Source organism: Cupressus sempervirens, chromosome 10 (genome assembly GCF_028749045.1).
Source record: "Cupressus sempervirens isolate cs-2001-9-10 chromosome 10, ASM2874904v1, whole genome shotgun sequence".
NCBI lineage: Eukaryota > Viridiplantae > Streptophyta > Pinopsida > Cupressales > Cupressaceae > Cupressus > Cupressus sempervirens.
In genome coordinates, this window is record NC_143127.1 from 539,099,056 (window position 1) to 539,117,812 (window position 18,757).

At 38.4% G+C, this 18,757-nt stretch overlaps 1 protein-coding gene across 1 annotated transcript in view; it reads right to left on the reverse strand.

The window, feature by feature from the left end:
* The window catches only part of CRR7 (chlororespiratory reduction 7), a 150,265-nt gene extending 140,955 nt beyond the window's left edge, over positions 1-9,310 (reverse strand). Inside the window, exon 1 of the mRNA XM_089804330.1 lies at positions 9,155-9,310. Coding sequence (XP_089660456.1) covers positions 9,155-9,179 — 25 coding nt within the window. The 5' untranslated portion in view covers positions 9,180-9,310. The remainder of the gene's footprint in view (positions 1-9,154) is intronic.
* Positions 9,311-18,757: the final 9,447 nt, after the last annotated feature.

Sequence of the window (18,757 nt, forward strand, 5' to 3'; positions counted from 1 at the left end):
GTTCACTTGTTTTGGGCAGTTGGCGTCTTCGTGGTCCCCAAGACCACACCATCGACACAATTTTTGAGGAGTGTCATTCTTCAAGCAATCTCTGGCAAAGTGGCCCCATTGGTTACATGCATGGCATTGGATTATTAGCCTTCCCTTGGAATCATACTATATCCGATTCTTGTTGTCATTTCCGCCCTGTCCCCCTCGACGATTGTTTCTATAGCCGTCGAATGTGGCATTGTTGTTGCCCTGTGTCTCATTATTAGTGCCAAAGGTGGATGGTTGTTCTTGTGTGAAGAGTATTTGTTGGCTTCTTGTCTTCATGTTGAACAGGCACTCCTTCGTAGAATAACCTAAGACCTGACAAATATTGCATATTGCCTTTTTAGGGCACGCTCCGTTTGTGTGTCCTTTCTCTTTACAATCCATACACCAGATTTCTCCCTCATCCGTACGGCTAGTGGTTCTCTTCATGGATTTGAACTCCTTCCGCATATGCTCCAAGTCCTTTTGGAGGGCCTGTACTTTCTTGTTGGGTTCCTCATCACTGTCTACACTGTTTTCCTCTTTAGAGGACTCGTCGCTCTCAAAGGAGGATGAGGATTTACTTTTCTTCTTCTTCTTCTTTGTTATTTTGCCCTCACTTTCCAAGTTCATGGCACGATCATAGGCATCGGTGTACGATGTGGGCGGGACTATCTTCATCCTTCTTTTCAGTACCCTACGAAGTCCTTCTATCAACCATCATTTCTATTGTTCATCGATCGGTTGAGTACCCATTCTACTAAGAAGATCTTTCAGCCTTCAATTGTAGGCTCGTACGGTTTCCTTTTTTCCTTGTTTACAATTGTAGATCTCAGTGACGACCTCGTTGTCATCCTGTAGCAGTTGAAATTTTGCTTGAAATTCTTTCTTTAGATCCTCCCATGTGGTGATCTTCGCCTTAGCCATGTCAAAGAACCAATCCATCGCCACTCCCCGTAGGCTGACTAGAAACTGGTTCAACCACTCATCTGCATCGGTGACCGAGTTGGTGGTCCATATGGTTTCACATGTACGACAATGTCGTATGGGATCTTCCTTCTTGTCACCTGTGAACTTTGGGAGTTTTTGCTTCTAAGACATTGGGTTACTCTGACCACCGTGCAATGTCCCTCCGACACTTTCTTGTGCCTCGATGTCTTCTGTTGGCCTCGCCTCCTTTCCTACTTCACGGGTTCCCTCTTGTAGTGGTGTACGAGATGAATGTAGAAACTATTCCCTTGTCTCCTCGAGCACAATTAATATGCATCGTGTTTCCTCGAGCAACTCCTCGTTGCTCCGTATTCATCGTTTCAGCGAACTATGGCACCCTTCAGTGGTTCCTGCACCTCCCGTGCCCTCTACCATACTCGGTGATTCCTCCAACTGCCCCAAAGTCCGTTCTTCGGCAAGTTGTCTTAGTCGTCGCCTTCGTTTGGCTTGGATTAAATCTCCCCGCACAGATTGTAATTCGTCAACATCCTCCCTCAAGTTCCTATTTTTATTTAAGAGATTGGGCATTTGACATGTACCATTATATTAAAAAAAAACATAACACTTTATTTATTTAATCTATATACATGTGTCAACTCATGCGACAGTTACAGACTCTTGAGTGCTCTTGACACCACAGCTCAAAAGCTCATGGTTCAGTTTTGCGACGTCGTGCATCTCTCTCCTCATAGAAATTCTTGATGGTTTCTTGAAGGAATTCCTCTCGTTCCACTTCTTCCCTACGTCTCTTCTATGCCAGGTATGCATGTGCAATTAGACGGGGAAGTTAATCTAAGAATTTGTCTGTGGTTGGGCTTGCGTGCATAGCACCCCACATATTGTTTGGTGCAACCTCATTCTCCATGGCTTCTCTCCGTACAAAGGTTTCAAGGCTTATGCGGTACAAGATGTGAAAGTTCTGGGTTGCCTCACACTCACCTTCCAAGATTTATGTTTCATTGTCCTCATTCGTTTTCATCGTCCTCATTCATTTTCCGATTGTCTGGTACTGTTATTCTCATTTATCCTCGACCTTCCATTTGCTACTACTCCAGATTAGAATTGGCAATGACGCCAAATATTCAACCCGTAGGTGAACAAGAAAAAAATATATACATAATGCTTCAATAAAGTAAAATACTATTCATTCATCAAATGTTTTTTGTACATAACAATAATGTTTCATACCATGATGTCAAATACATAAGTGAAAGCCTCATTTATAATACCCGACATAGTGCCAAAGAAACGACACAACCGTATCCGTACTAGTAACCGTTTAACTACCCATTTGCCAAACAACATAGTTGGTCTTCAAGTGGGAGTCGGAGATTATTGGGGGTGTCAAGCCCAACAGCATATTGTTTTCTCTCCAATTATATTTGCCCTTTCACTTCTGTGATGGACATTCAACAGTCCAGTTGAAGTTGTGTTTATATCAAAGATCTCAGAATTGCCGAGATTTTAGCAATTCTAGCAATTTTCTGGTTTGATACATGTTGTGCAATTTTTCATGAATCATTCACTCATATCGCTGATTTCTTGGCATGAATCGCCATGAATCGTGATTGCAGCGACCTTAACTTTCATTTTCCATAATGCCTAGAAAGGATGAGGCTTGCGAATATACTGAAGATTTTTCTAAAAGAACAAAACATCAAACAAAATGTATGTTTTGTAAAGACAAATTTGGTGGCATCTATAGATTCAAACACCATATTGCTGTCATACTTGGACATGATGTTACCGTGTGCATTTAACAAGCTATTGAGGCAAAACGTTTTTGTTATGTGGCATTAGAGGCATATGAACAAGAGAAATTAAATAAGGAAAGCAACTTGAACAGTTAAGTGCTATTGGCTCCCATGCTCCTGCATCTGCATCTGCAGGTTGTGTTAGAGAGGTTCTTCTAGGCCTCCCTTTCGTCGTAGTGCTTCTACTACTGCCAGTGCTATTGCTACTGCTACTGCTAGTCGTTCTTATACTATTTCTAACTCTATTCCATTTGGACCTAGAGTGCAGAAGTCCAAATTGGATAGTGACTTTGTGCCACACACTAGTCCTGGCCCACAACCCTCACTTGAGAGCATTGGTTTGAACAAGGAGATTCATGATGCCATCAGAAAACGAATTTGCAAATTTTGGAACTTTTGCAACATTCCATTTATCATAGCCAGGTAATTAATTCTTTTTTATTTGTTTTCTTTAGCTTTAAAGTTAAATTTTAATTTAGTGTAATCATAGATTCATATTACATAATGATTTGTCATCTAAATTTTTAAACATAACCTATTTGTGATAGGTCTCCTTATTGGCAAGGTATGATAGATGTCATAATTGTTTATGGTTCGGGGTTTAAAGCCCCTACTGAGGGTGAGTTAAGTAGCTACCATTTAGATGAAATGGTAGAGGATATGAAGCTTGAGCTAGAGGGCTACCGAAAGGAATGGACAGTAAAGAGTTGCACCATCATGACTGATGGTTGAATCGATAGGAGGAATAGAACACTCCCAACTTTTCTTGTTTCTTGTGGAGTTGATCGATCATTCTACTTTCCTACATGCATTCTGAAGTGCGATTGAATAATTTAAATTTTGATTTGTTGATGATACATGGTAATTAATAGTTTTGCTCTATTAAAATTTTGTAGGATTCGCCATGTTCCTCAAATCTATTGATGCTTCCTCTGATGTCAAAAATGTTACATACTTATGTGAGGTTATTGAGAAAGTCATAGCAGAGGTGGGAGAAAAAAATGTGGTGCAGGTGGTGATGGATAATGCAACAAGTTATGTTGCTGCAGACAAACTTTTAAGTTTTAAGTTTTAACTTATCGAGTTTTGAAAATAAATTTATTTGAACTTTTCTAATTCTAAGTTCCTTAACAAGTGTAAATTTCTAATTAGTTTAAAATTGTTGCAGGTAAACATTTGATAGAGAGGCACCCCACAATATTTTGGTCTCCTTGTGCGGCACATTCTTGACCTCATGTTGGAGGACATTGGTAAGCTTGAGAGAGTCAAATCATGCGTAGAAAGGGCCAAAAATATATGCAAGTTTGTCTACAATCATGCATTTGTCCTCAGTACAATGAGGAAATAAGTGAGAGATAGGGAGTTGGCTTGTCTTGGCATCATGAGTTTTGCCTCGAATTTCATCACACTTAAGTCCTTGATGACATCAAGGGAAGAATTGAGGTGCATGTTTGTTGGGAAAGAGTGGACTTCCTCTTCCTATGCTACAACAACTGCAAGGATAGATGTGGTGAATTGCCTCTTTGATGAGGATGATTTTTGGGCACCTACTAAAGAAATGATCAAGGTAAATTTCTTACAATTTAACATTTAGTATTACTATTTATCATTTAATTGTTTAAGGATTTAGTTTTACTTTAAGTTTTATATTTAAGTTTTGGCTCAAATTGTTTTTTACATTATATGCAGGTCAATGAGCCCCTTGTATCTCTCCCACTAACTGTTGATGGGGAAAAGCCCTCTATGGGCTACATATATGAGGGCATGGATAGGGCCAAGGAGGCCATTAGAGCCCAGTATGCAAGAGTGCAGGAGAAGTATGCCCCCATTTGGATCATTGATAGGAGATGGCAGAATCAGCTCCACATGCCCATCCATCCAGCAGCTTATTACTTAAATTCAGCATTTCATTTCCATCCTAACTTCAAGGCAGATGAGGAGGTTCTAACCGGCCTATATACAATGATGCTAAGGATGAGTAGTGATGGCAGTGCCTCAACTACAATCATTGAGCTAGACAAATTCAATAATAAGGGGTGATTTTCTCTAGCAGGATAGCCATAGATGCTCGGACATCATTACAACCAGGTAAAAATAATATATTCTTAAAGTTAACTATTAAGTTTATGGCTTATAAGTTATACATTTTAGTTTTTGATTTTCAACTTGGCCTTAAAATCGTACTTGTACATGAGACTAGTTGTTTTTCTTTTCCCTTGTTTCAAATAGATGTTGGCAAATGTTTGGGCCCTCAACCCCAAATCTTATTGTCCTTCGCAGTTTGAGTCAACCTAGTAGCTCTTCTGGATGTGAGCGCTTAGCAACGCTTCTGGATGTGAGTGCAGTTGGTCCATATTCGAGCATATCGACTCGAAGAGGTGAAATAAGTTGTATGTGCAGAGGTTGAATGATCTTGTCTTTGTTCATTACAACCTCTGTTTTAGGACCAAACAGATTATGGCCACTCACTCCTCTCTTATCATTCTGGAGGAGATTGATCTAGAGTCAGAGTTGCTCACTGAGACTACCGATGCAGTCTTCACTGAGGAAGACCACGAGTGGGTTGATCAGATAGATAAAGAGGCTGAGGCTCTAGCTCTAGCAGAGGAGGAGACTAGAACACATTCAGGCACTAGCAGATGCACATGCGCACACACAGACATAGGTCCTACTGATGTTGTTCATGAGTCCATCTCACATGCAAGGGCTATGGCTCATCAGTCCTCCAAGACCTACCTTAGACACCTTTGTAATAGGCAGATAGGATACTCAGAGGCTGAGGTTGAGGCTATTGTGGAGCTTGAGGATGATGATGAGGCTTGAACTAGAGCTTGAGCAGATAGACTTGTTTTTTCATTTTGTTTACAAATAGACATATGTTTCATGAATCTTCATCCGACATACATTTATGATTTGATGTCATTGATTTTATGGATCTTCATCTTACGTACATTTATGATTTGAAAACATTTATAATTCTATATATCTATGCCATGACTCATATGATCCTATGATTTCTATTTACTTCAGCTACAATTTACATTTTACGTATGTGATGGATTTATGATCATTTATCATTTATGTTCCTTGTTTATGTATGTTAACTTCTATTTGATGATGTTATAGTGTGTTTAAGTTATCTTCAATAAAAAGTGCATGAAATAAGTTTTTTGATGAATAGTCCCTTATATTTTAAAAAATACAATAAAGTTACATATTCACAAAAAGAGGGGCCAAGGGAATCAAGATCACCCCACGAGTTCATACGGCCAAAGGTCGGATATCAACTATTCATCAAAAAAAATTCAGAAAATATAAAAAATCCTCAAGCTGGCGCAGAAGGAGGATGATCCTTATCATCAGAGCCCCACCCAAGGGTGGGGTGAGTAGACGGCTCAGGGGGAGCCCATCCATCATCAGCACCAGCAGCATTGTCTTCATCTTTCTCTCCCTCAGGCCTAGGAGGAGAAATGGCTAAGTCCAACCGAGGAAACACCCACTTGGTGTCTGAGTGCGCAAAAGGCCAACCGATAGCAAACGCAACAGGAGGAGCCATTGGGGACCACCCCGAGCCAGACCTTCGAGGAGGCGAGGCAGAGTAGTGTCGACCACCAGATCCTCCAGAAGAGCGGTGCCGACCAAAAGCACCACCGCTAGGAGAGCGGTGTGGCTGAGAGCAAGGCATGTGAGAGCGGCAAGCAGAACTACTACGTCCTCGACAGTGACCACGAGGAGTCTGATCGCCGGAGGCGAAATCTGGCAGAACACAAGCTACCGTACATGGGGCATTTCCCCAATGAGCCAAAAGCTCCTATTGGCGAGCCACCTCCAAAGCTACTTTATTTGTTTGTACTTGAATCTGCAACATGACATTGTTATAAATACATGCTTTAGCGTACATAGCAACATTAATATCAAGTGTGTTATTAGCATAAATAACTGCATTGTAATCTTTCCAAATGGTAAATAAGATCTCCAATCTCAAACCATATGACAAGAGAAAGGTTCTGGGCGGAAGGGGCAAAAGAGATCATGGATCCATCGCCAGTAACATTGAGCCCGTCTATAGAACCAAAAAATGTACAAAAAAGTCTCTGGTTGACCACAGAAAGGGCAACAGGGGTTAGGAACACCCAGATGCCGCTGTCGGGGACCCAAAGGCAAGCCCTAAAAAAGAAAACACCAAGCGAAATGCGCAATTTTAAGCTCAGTAATGGCTTGCCACATAGTGGAGAACCTATGACTCCAAGTACGGTGAGAAGATTGCAAATGCCATCATTGGTTGAGAACTTCAACCATGGGCACGTGAGGAACCAGCCATCGATAGCCCAACCTAGGCTTATAGCTGGTTACCGGGGTGTCTGGATACCACTTCCAGTCTTTCCACCAAGGGCGAGAGGACTGAATGCCCACTTTATGTAACAAATGTGGAGGCACCACAGAAACTAGAAGATCAAAAGTCTGTCGATCTGGACGAGTGAGCCAGAATTGCACTTTCATATCCTCCCACAACTGTGAGCTCATAGTAACTCTGGAAAAAAGATCTTTAGGGGTTCTTATGCCATGTTTAAAAAAATGCAGAGCACTAGCCCCATGCACCTTAGCTAGGGTAACACCTTGGATAGCAAATAATGGTGATCACCAGAGATTGTGTTGGTTCATGGAGAGCCCATCTCTGAACCCATTACCAACCCAGTGAAGCCAGGGCTTAACTACTTCCTAGGCTTTCCAAATACTCTTGGCAACAAAAGTGCCCTGAATCTAAATAGGTTCAGTGATGACAAAAAGGGTTTGAAACCCAATCCCCTTTTAGGCTGGCTGGTGAACCGGAAAGCTTGAAGAAATGCAATGTCTTAACAAAATCTTTTAGGCTTCATTGTCGGAAAGAGCTTGAATCACCCATTTGGCACATAAAGCAGTACCTTGCTTCTGGGTGGACAGCAAGCCTAGGCCACCAGACTCTTTGGGAAGATAGCAAAAATTCCAAGCAACTCTATGAAAGCCCTGGTGAGAAGCATCTGACGTCTAGAGGAAATCACGTAATAGGTGCTCAAGTTTGAGATAAGCGGCCTTTGAAGGAGCCCAACAGGAGGAATAGTACACATGGGTGGCAGCCAACACTTTGGAACAATCTGGAATTTGACCGCAAGGGAGAGAGGTTTGGTGATCCAATACTCCAGCTTCTTCTCTATTCTTGCAAGAACCGCATTCCAGAGCTCAACAGCTGAGCCTTGGAAGGCAAAAGGGATGCCCAAAAAACAAAAAACTTCCCCGTGTTGAATCCATTTCCATTGATATTGCCCAAGCCAAGCAAGATGGGGAAGGGAAGACTGCCTGTAGCAAAGGGTTTTGTGCCACTGAATAGCAAACCCTAAAGCAAGACAGAATGTGTCAAGACATTGCAAAGCAGAGGCAACATTTTCTTCATCCTAAATGAGAGTGAGGAAGGAGTCATCTACGAAATGACCATTCACAAGCTGATTAGGGGAATCCGGTAGGTAAATACCACAGACCCGCCCTTGTGAGATGGCATTTGCAAGCAAATACCAAAACCTTCGGCTGCCAACACATATAAAGAGGGTGCCAACGGGCAGCCTTGTCGAATTGAACAATAAAGCCCAAAGGCTTGAGATTGGCGGCCATTAATGGAGATGCAAGCAAAGGCATCCCCAAAAAGCATATGGACTGACTACAAAAAAGTAGGGCCAAGCCCACGCGCCTAAAGCATTGCAAGGATGAAAGGCCACTCAATCCGGTCATAAGGTTTGGCAAAATCTATCTTGAGAAAGATGGCCTATTGCTTGGAATGCCAAGCCCATTCCATCCCTATGAAATAAGTTTTAAATCATTAAATTTCTAAATTCCAAGAGTTTTTTCACTTTGCCAATTCATAGCCGATTCACAAGTCAAGTCAGCCTTGCGGATTCTGTGTTTTGGTTCTTTGATTTATATACAACTGCAGTGTATTCAAATGTATCTTGTATAATGTGATTAGTGAAGAATTTCCCTGCTCAACTGTGAACATAGGCAAGTTTGCTGAACCACGAAAAAATATCTCTGCACTTTGTGTTTTGCATCTACTGTTTGTATCTTCATTTCAATTTCTTTTTCATTTACACTATTCTGCTAACTAAAAGAACATATCTAATGCCTTCTGATCTGCAGAAGGTTCAAAGTAAACAGTAGGAATGTTATTTGATATTCGGAGCTCTGAATATCCCTAATTGCAAACAACGTGCCAATTGTTTAATCTCCGCCTCAGCAGACTGAATGGTCAATTAGTCCTTGTGTACTCGTGATGCCTCTCTATATTAAAGTGTGTACGCGTGCTACAAGTGGTTACAGTGTTAATAGAAAATATCAGTGTGTACCATGAAGTCAGGGGAATTCCTTACGTGAAAAAGCAGGCGACATCAACATTCTTCTTCTTCAGTCCTCCCACGACCACGTCTTCCACCCGACCACCCAAAAGCGCGGATAATAAAATATTTAACAGGTTTCAAGTTATAATATTTTATAATAAATGTTTTCTTATTGTAGTTTTGAAGTCGAATATATCGAGGATGTTTTGTGGGTAGTGTTCTATATCCAACTAGAATGAGTTGAACACTACTAATTGCATATAGGTGATGCTCATTGGGAGGCCACGCATTCCAATATGATCTAAAATGCAATTATGATAAGCTAGAATCTAAATTGGATAAAGCTATATATAATTTGAAATAATTGAATTAAGAAATGTGTTGTATTAAGATATAAAACTAGACCTAGAATTGTAGGCCTAAATCTCGTAATTTAGAATTGGTCAATGTCACTATTTTATAAAGATTTGTGGATCCAATTTTTCATGGAGTCTTTATCTTTGGATTTTTGGGTTTTCAATACATGCAATAAATCCTTGAATGTCATTGTCTAGAGTAAAGAAAAAGGAATGGTTTCGAGAAGTGCCTCAAGGTTTGTCAAGATAGTGGATGTGTATTGTTTCCCCCTAGCACCTTAGTCAAGCCCCATGATTAACGATTAGAGTGTAAAAAGATCATGGAATTGAATATCATTTATTGATATAGCCAAAGGAGAGTGTTGTTAACCTACAAAATGTAGGCAAGTATATGTTGATATATTGTCCTTGCTTTTAAACTTTAACTGATAATAACATTTTTTTATTATAATGATCTTCCTTATGTTGTTTTAAATAGCAATAGAATTGATAGAAATGTATTGATTAATTAATTATACGATTACATTATAAGAGCAGTATAACTACTATGATCACCAAATAGAATAGCACAGTACTTATGTATCCAAGTTGTGATCTAAACCTATTCAGGTAGTAATTTGTATCTATCAAAGTTATATTATATAATTATATGAATTTGTTAATCACAATTATTTTGAGTGATTAGATGACTATAATATAGAAGATTTGTAACTTTAATTAGTGTAATGGGACACTAAAAAGTGCACAGTGATGCTTTTATTTATACAACCCTATATAATTTTTTATATTTTTTATGTGTGCCTTCTTGATTTGTTGTTATTTTAATAGTTGTATTTGTGTGCAAGATTGGTTATATGATAATCACATATCATACTGGAATTAATAATGATTAATTATAGTAAGGGAATGACCAAATATGAAATTTTCTAGTATAACCATTATCTAGGAATAACTCAAGCCTATGTAGCTAAGTGGATGATCATATGTAAGATTTAGCTATGAAGGTAGCCACCCAAGATCTAAAGGCCTAATGGAAAGCACAATAGCAAGAGAGAATGAATATAACAAGAATAGATTAAATTGTCACCAAGAATGCATTAGAATCAACTTGATGCAATATTACGAAGGAGACCCCTTGGTTATGTAAACCAAGGTGAGAATTTAGGAGCGCATAAGATTAGGACAAGTGGTGTAATCTTATGAGATAATAACTTAGATACAACTTGTCACCCACCTCATGTGGAAAAGTGAGTGTCACTTATCTACTTAAGGAGGGTCACCCTTGAAAGCGAAATAAGTATGTGCAACATGTCTACTAAAAGTAGAAAGTGATAAAGTAATAAGTGTACTAAAGGTGGTCTCAACATATAAAGTGGCACATGATAACATTATATGAACACCTTAAATGAAAATTCTCCTAAAAGCTCTTGTGTGGTCCCTAAGTAAACTTAAGAAATTTGTGTGTCTATGTTCTAAGAAAAATAACTTACTACGTATCATAACTAAACACCCCCCCCCCCCCCCCCCCCAACCTCACTCCACTTATGTGCAACTTAGGGATAATGTATGCACACAATGCAAGATGGATCCCAACTAGAGGCCATGATAGGTACTTGTGTACAAATATAATCAATCTCTCAAAATCAAAGAAAAGGAAAAAATTTAATGGGAAAAAACTTCCTTGAGAGAGATCGAAATACAAAGAAATTCTAAAAGATGAATGAGAAGGAGAAAGCCCCATGTGAGGGAAAAGCATCTCTCAAAAAAGAGAAGAGAAACTACATGCAAATAAGTATGTACAACACGCCCACTACATGTAGAAGCTGATAAAGTGATAGTGCACTAAAGGTGGTATCTCTACATAAAGAGGAAAGTGATAACATTATGCCAATATCTAAAATAAAAATTCTCTTAAAAGCTCTTATGTGGTCCTGTTGTGGTCTCACAATGCATGCCCCATTTTGAGTCACAAAATGGGGACCCCCGGTCAGTTAGGACCCTCCTATGGTTCTAGGTCATACCCTAGTCTCCTATCGGGTAGTGTCGATAAGGTTAGATATGCAAAAAGATTAGTTTTGGGGATTTCTGTTTAGAAAGTGTGAAAAGTGCACTTGTGCACCCTTTGGAGGTGTGCACTTGTTTCAAGGTCTATAAATAGACCCCCTCCCCCTTCAACTCCTCATTATCTTCTGCCCCCGTCTCCGCCACTGCACCCTCACACCCTTGAGAGCTTCGCAACTTCATATATGTGCTTTCTCCACACCTTCAGCTCTTCAAGACCACTCCAATCTAAGGTAAAAAGGCAAGCCATGAAGGTGTGCACCCTCATCTGATGTGCATGTTCACGCCTAAATTAAACACAACTTCCTCCCCCCCTCAACAAAAACACTCCTCTTCGCATGTGCGCACATGCACACACTAAGATTAAAGAGGCATTTTTAAATTGCACTGGTGCACCAGCATAGGTGTGCTCGTGCACATATCAAGCATTTGAGGGGATCTAGGTCTTTTTTTTGTTATTATTACTAGTTTTTGCTTAGTTTTTTGTTAGTTTGGGTCCTGGCTAACTGTCATTATGATTTTCTAACATCAGAACACTAATCTTTTTCCCCTTTTATGTAGACACAATAGCGTCTTTGTCATCTTCCATGGAAGCAAATATGACACCAAATCTAGTAGTGTTCAAGTACCAAGGAGCCCCAAAGAAATCATGATTCTAGGACAGACATACAAAGAGCCAGGACACAGAACTAGGACACATTGACTGGAACGTCTTCCTGACCCTCTACAAAAAACCAAAAGAGAGATCAGCGATGGTATCATCCCTGATTCGGAGTGGCTTAGTGAACATCCCTTCACATCCTATGTCAGTTCAATCCTCCGAGTTGATCATGACATTGGCCCAACCTTATGTGCCAGAGGAGAAGGTCGTGAAGAGTGTGATCGGAGAGATAGTCATCGACCTCTAGCCATGAAACATTAAGAAGGTTTTCCACCTCCTAAGGGAAGATCAATACCTTCAGATATCCTTATGAAGCTGTAGATAGATGGTATAGGGAGAATGAAGCAGAGGCCAAGGAGCTGGTACAATCTGAGTACCTAATTGACAAGACAACCTTGGGCCAACATTGTGAGGAAACAACATAAGAAAATATGGGTATGGTCAATCACCTTTGGAGCATTTGAAGTGAAGAAGAAGCAAGATATTACTACATTTGACTCAAAATGGGATCAATATCCCTTGGAGGATTATTAAGCTCCACGTCCATATTTTGATAACATTGGGATGGTGTAACATCTGGTGGGCAAGAAATTTGTACATTAGGAAACAATGGAGGATTATTGGATGAATGCAGTAGATGACTATGATGTTTGTATTAGGGACTATCGTAGAATGAGTCTATACTTGGTAGAAAAGGTGCTCAACATGGAGATACCCTTAAAGACATTGGGAAAAGGATGTCCCTGAGATAATGGATCCCTTATACAATATGGATAAGATCTATGATTGGCCCATTATGAACGCATAAATAGGCATGAGGAGAATGATGGTATGGATCATCAGGGTCAACATGTAGTCGAACTTAAGATAGAATGGATTAGAAAATCATTTTGGATGGATCCAATTCCCTGGGCCATACCTCTTTAGGCTATAGCCAGACCAAAGAAGGGAAAGGGAACAAAAGTCACTATATCGACCTACCCTACCAAATAACTAGTGAGGCCAGAAATGGTACACCATCACAACTGGGAGGTTAAGTATTTTGAGACTGGAAAAGGAAAGGGTAAGAAGAGAAAGGTATCCCCTAGGGCAAGAAAGCAAGTAGAACCATCTGCCAAGCAAAAAGAAGCCCAACAAATGCCAGAACAAGTTCAACAAGAGAAACAACAATAGGTAGAACCACTAGAAGTGCAAGGGGTCCCACTAGCTAGAGCCTTAGAGGAAGAAGCCTCCCCATCGATGCCTAAGAGAGCCCGAACAGAAATGATAGTGATGGGAGTAAAAAGGTGAAAATTGAAGAAGAAGAGCACTCCCTCTCCACAAGTGACAGAAACTATCCATGAAGTGGAGGATGAGGAAGACGGGGGACAAATTGAGTTTATCCCTTTGAATAAAAGAATTTGCTCAAATACTGTGGCCGAAGAAGAGAGAAGGAGAAGGTCTACTCAAACACCTCCATCTGTCCCTCTGGAGCCTATCCAAGTTGAAACTTCTAAAGATGAACAACAAAAATGGATAGAGGAAATGGAAGGTGAGGAAGCCAACATTTTTTACCCCTCAAATTTTGATTTTATGCCCATAGGCACCAAGATGATGGGAGGGAAAATAAGGGATACTCCCAGAAATGAGTCATTAGGAGAGGATTGGAATCAATTGCCTCCTCTACCTCAAGGACCCCTCTGTATTCCTCCACCACCAACACAGGACATGATAGTAATAATGGATAAAGGGTCAATAGGTCCACCTCCTCCAACAATTGAAGCATCGTCAGAAGGTCAAGATATAAAGAAAGGAGAATATATACATTTGCATGCCGATGAAGTATCTAAAGAAGGACAGATAGCAGAAGAAACTCAACAAGTTCCTCCAGATTTAGAGGCTAGGTCCTTAGCCCAACATAACACGTAAACTCTCTCTGAAGATCTTTCTTGACACAAGAAGACTTCAGAGAGGAGTAGTAAGAGAAAGGAGCTTGCTTTAGAACCAACTTCTTCAACATAATACATGTCACCAATGGGGACTAACCATCATGACTGAAGAAGGAGGTCATGTTTTGAAAAAAGAAATAGATGGAACTAACAGAAGAAGAGGGAATGACATAATTGACAAAAGTGATGAAGAAGCCTAAGCCACCTAAGCGTGATGCTAGAACACTTGCCTTCATAATGAAGAATCAAGATCAGGATCTTCTAGTCCATATCACAATTCCTCCTCATGCAGACAATGAAGAACTGACTCCAAAATATTATCAGATAAAGGAAGTCATATTTGGAAGGCCCATGGTGGATACAACAAAGGTATTGATTACTACAGGCCTCAAGAAAGTATTCAAACACATGGATCAAGATGAGTCAAAGCTGATAATATTGTGAAATCAAAATAAGCTATTGAGAGGATAGCTAAATGAGGTAGTGGGACCTATAGACATAGATAATCATGAGATCACTCTTGGAGCTGCACTTGGAAGGAAGCAGGTAGGGGCACAATTGGATTCATTTTTTGATGCATGTCAGCAATGGCATCATAGTTTTAAGGAGAGAGGAGTGCAAATAATATAGGTCAATTTGAACCCGTTGCACAACATCCAAACTAGTGTTGGAAAATTGGTTTCCATCATAAACCAAGATTTTGGGCTAATGGATGAAGTGTGTACCTAGACTAATCACTTGCAGGCACTTAGATCTATCAAAGGGCAAAGGTACGTGATGTTGATGGAGATATACTCATCAGAGGAGCTAGATAAATTAGATAATTGGATAGAAAAGATATTGTCAGAAAATAAGGTTATGGAGGGATTACATGAAAGATTAAGAATAAAGCTCAAGAGCAATTTTTGGAAGCGGATAAGTACTATAATGCCACTTGCCTTAAGATTTTTGAAGATGAGTCAAAGACCAAGCTTTCCTCAATGAAAACAGTGGTTCAACAACTCAGAGATACATTTGAAAATGCTTTGTCAGAAGATGATATAAGATAAGCATTTGAAATCAAAGAAGCATTGTTGGAACTAGACGCCAAGCTTGAGGATTTTGTGGATATAAGAATTGAAGTAAGTAACTATTGGAAAGTAGTTAAATATAAGTGTGATTCATTAGATTTACTGGAGGTTAATGAAGTAGCTGAAATAATAGAGAAGTTCAAAAGCAAACATTGAGACATTATTTTGGTATAAAGGGGAAGAAAACCTAGATGCTAGAAATTCAATTTTTACACTTAGAAGAATTTTTGTTTTTTTTTGTCCTATCACCAAGGTGCAGATGTGTGCTTTTATTAGAGGTGCACCGATAGTTTTGAAGAAGAAGTAGTGTGCTGATAGTTAACTGGTAGTTGCTATTTTAGAGCATTCCATGCATCAGAAACACATTTCGACAATAGTTCAACTCCCAAAGACACCTAAAGAAGGTCGAGCTTCCATTTTTAGAGTCGTTAGAGACTTCTAGATCATCTCATGGTTTCTATCATCTTATGTTTTCATTAGTTTAATCTTTTAAGTCACATAAAGGCTCATGCACCCATTAATTGATATAAACAAGGGTAGAGGCCTGCTTAGCATGCTTTAGAGAGTCAGTTTGTATATAATTAGTTTTATTTTAGTAATTTTTTTGCATGAGTTTGCATTAAAAGAGCTCTCACTCCTAGCACAAAGGGAGGAGATGATTTCTTTTAAATACATGGATGTAATATGTAATTTAGTTTGTTATTTTGATGCAATAATATATGCTATTGGTGCTCTCATTCTAAATGTAGTTATTCTTGCCAAAGTGTGTTATTTTTGTGAATGCATATTTATGAATAATAATGGAGCCAATGGTTTTATTGTGTTGTTATGATTGTGTGATCTTTTAGTTATAGTGTTTGCCTTGTGTTAATGAATTCCAATGTTGTGACTAATTCGAGAAAGGATCATCTTTGTTATTACATAACATTTTATCTTGTGTGAACGCACTTTTTGTGGCCTCACGATTTGATGAAACGTGAAATATCTTTGGTTATTATTGAAGTTCTCATTGATGATTGCACCAGTGGAGTTGAGGAAGAGTTCCTCCTAATTTCATTGATTTCCTACCAAGATCCTTTTGATAATTTAATTCACAGACATGTGGTTACTTTGGCTTAAGTCTATTACGAATTTCCCTTTCAATAATTTTCTTTAATCTCTGGTTAATTTTTCTTTGTTATTTTCTTTTCAAAACACTTGGTTAAAATAGGAATTCATATAGTTGCATTGATAAACTGCATTCATCATAAAACAAAAAATACAAAAATATATCTCTTTTGTTGTTATATTTTAGCAGTAGAGGTATCAATTGGTTGGTACCAACAAAGGCCTCCTTTTGAACATACACATTTATCTTCAATTGAGTTACCCAGCATGTTGAAAAAAAACCATCCGAAACCTTAGAGTTGGTCATTGATTAGCTTTTCAAGAGAGAGATCCAAAATGATTTCTTCCATTCAGCACTATTTGAAACAACCATTTAATATGTCCCTTAGTAGACTTAAGTAATGTGTGTGTCCATGTTCTAAGAAAAATGACTTCAGGTATAACAATTTAAGACACCAAAACCCCTCTTAAGTTTAATTTGGGGAGAATATATCCACACAATACAAGATGGGTCCAAACTAGATGCCATGTTAGGTATCCATGTACAAATGTCATCAATCTCTCATAATAAAAGAAAGGAGAATATTTAGTGTTAAAAAGTTCCTTAAGAGAGAGATGGAAACACAAAGGAACTCTAAAAGATGAATGAGAAGGAGAAAACCTTATTAGAGGAAAATCCCCCTCATCCCACCCCACTAAATAGAGGAGAGAGATTATGTACACCACTCCCCTACATAATCCTAAAAGGAATATGTATGAAGACATCTCAAAATTTATGGAGTCTCTTAAAGTTACTCAAGTGTCCCCCATATTCATGCTAAATGTCATCTCCTCCAAATTAGGATGCTAGGCCATATAACTAGAAAGTACAATCCAATGTCTAGTGAAAATGAAACTAGAAACATATCCAAAAACTAAATTAGATCCTTTAAAGATAAAGATACCTCCTCCAAATTTTGATTCAAATTATCCAAACTCATGCCAAGTTAAGAAGAATGATCATGAAAAGGACAAAGACCCTTACAAAAACAAGAGAATAATCATATTTGGAAAGAGTATGAATACCATTAATGGTGTCTCCCAAAAATACAATATAGGAATCCACAAAAAAAAACTTCAAGTAGTCAACCCAAAAAACTATGTTTAGAAGAAAATATATATCCTATTACATTGAATCACAATAAGTCAAAATTGTAGCAACACAATCATCAAGAAGAGAAATAGTAGATGTAAGATCAAACATATTGATTATTTACCTTCAAAGACTATGAATGGTCAACTATTGGCCTTTGTTAAGTAGTATCCAATGTACTCATGATGCCCCCATTATCTTAATTAAAATGCACAAAAAAATGGTTACAACATTAGTAAAATATGCATTTTGTATTATATAGGCAATGGTATTCCTTACATAAAAAACAAAGGACCGCAAAATCTCTCTTTTGCTCTTGTACTTTCATGACTACATCTTCCTACTTCTCAAATGTGCAACTAATAAAATATTCAACAAGTTTTAAGTTATGATTTATAATAATAAAACCATTGGTTGTAGCATAAATATAATTTAACTAGTGAAGAGGTAGAGCTTAAATTGAAAAAACTAAAAAAATAAAAATAAACATAATTTAGAAAGTGTATTGGATTTAGCTATAAAATTAGATCTAGAATGGGGACCTAAATCTAGTAATTCAAAATTGTGCAAAGTCAGAATCAACTCTCTCATTAAGGTTTGTGGACCTAAAATTTTATGGAGTTCCATCTTTAGATATTTGGATTTTTGAAACATGTTATATAAATATTTAAATGTCCTTATCTGAAGTAAAGAAAAATAAATAGTTTTGGAAAATACATTAGACTTTTCCAAGATGGTGTGTGGAGGTACATTAACATCTACCTTGTGCCTTAGTCAAGATCCATGATTAATAATGAGAATGCATGTAAAAGAGTTCATACAAATGCCATTTTTATCCCAAAGAAGGTTGTTGTAAACCTACAAAATGTTGGTATGGATATGCTACTATATTTTCCTTTATTGTAATGCTTTGACTAACATTAACAAATTTTTTACTGCAATGGTACACTTTGTGATGTTTTATGATTAAAATTATTAGAAATGTATTGATTAAATTATAATGTTACATTGTTAACAATGTTGTGTTGAAGACTTCTGAACCTAGGGACAATAATAGAGATGCCACTAAAGAGGGCCAGGTGAAGGCCAACATTGACAAGAAAGTTAAAGATATTGTGGATGAAAAATGTAGCAAATGGTGGATAGGATGGAGTGTAATGAGACTCTTCTTAGGATTATCCTCCTCCATAACCATGAGGGCCTTAAAGCTTTAGCGAGTAACCTGAAATTTTTTATATGCTATGATGGAGAAAAGAAACAACAAGATCACAAATATAGATTAGGATGGGGACTCAACTACTGGTCAAAGTGTGGGACCTAG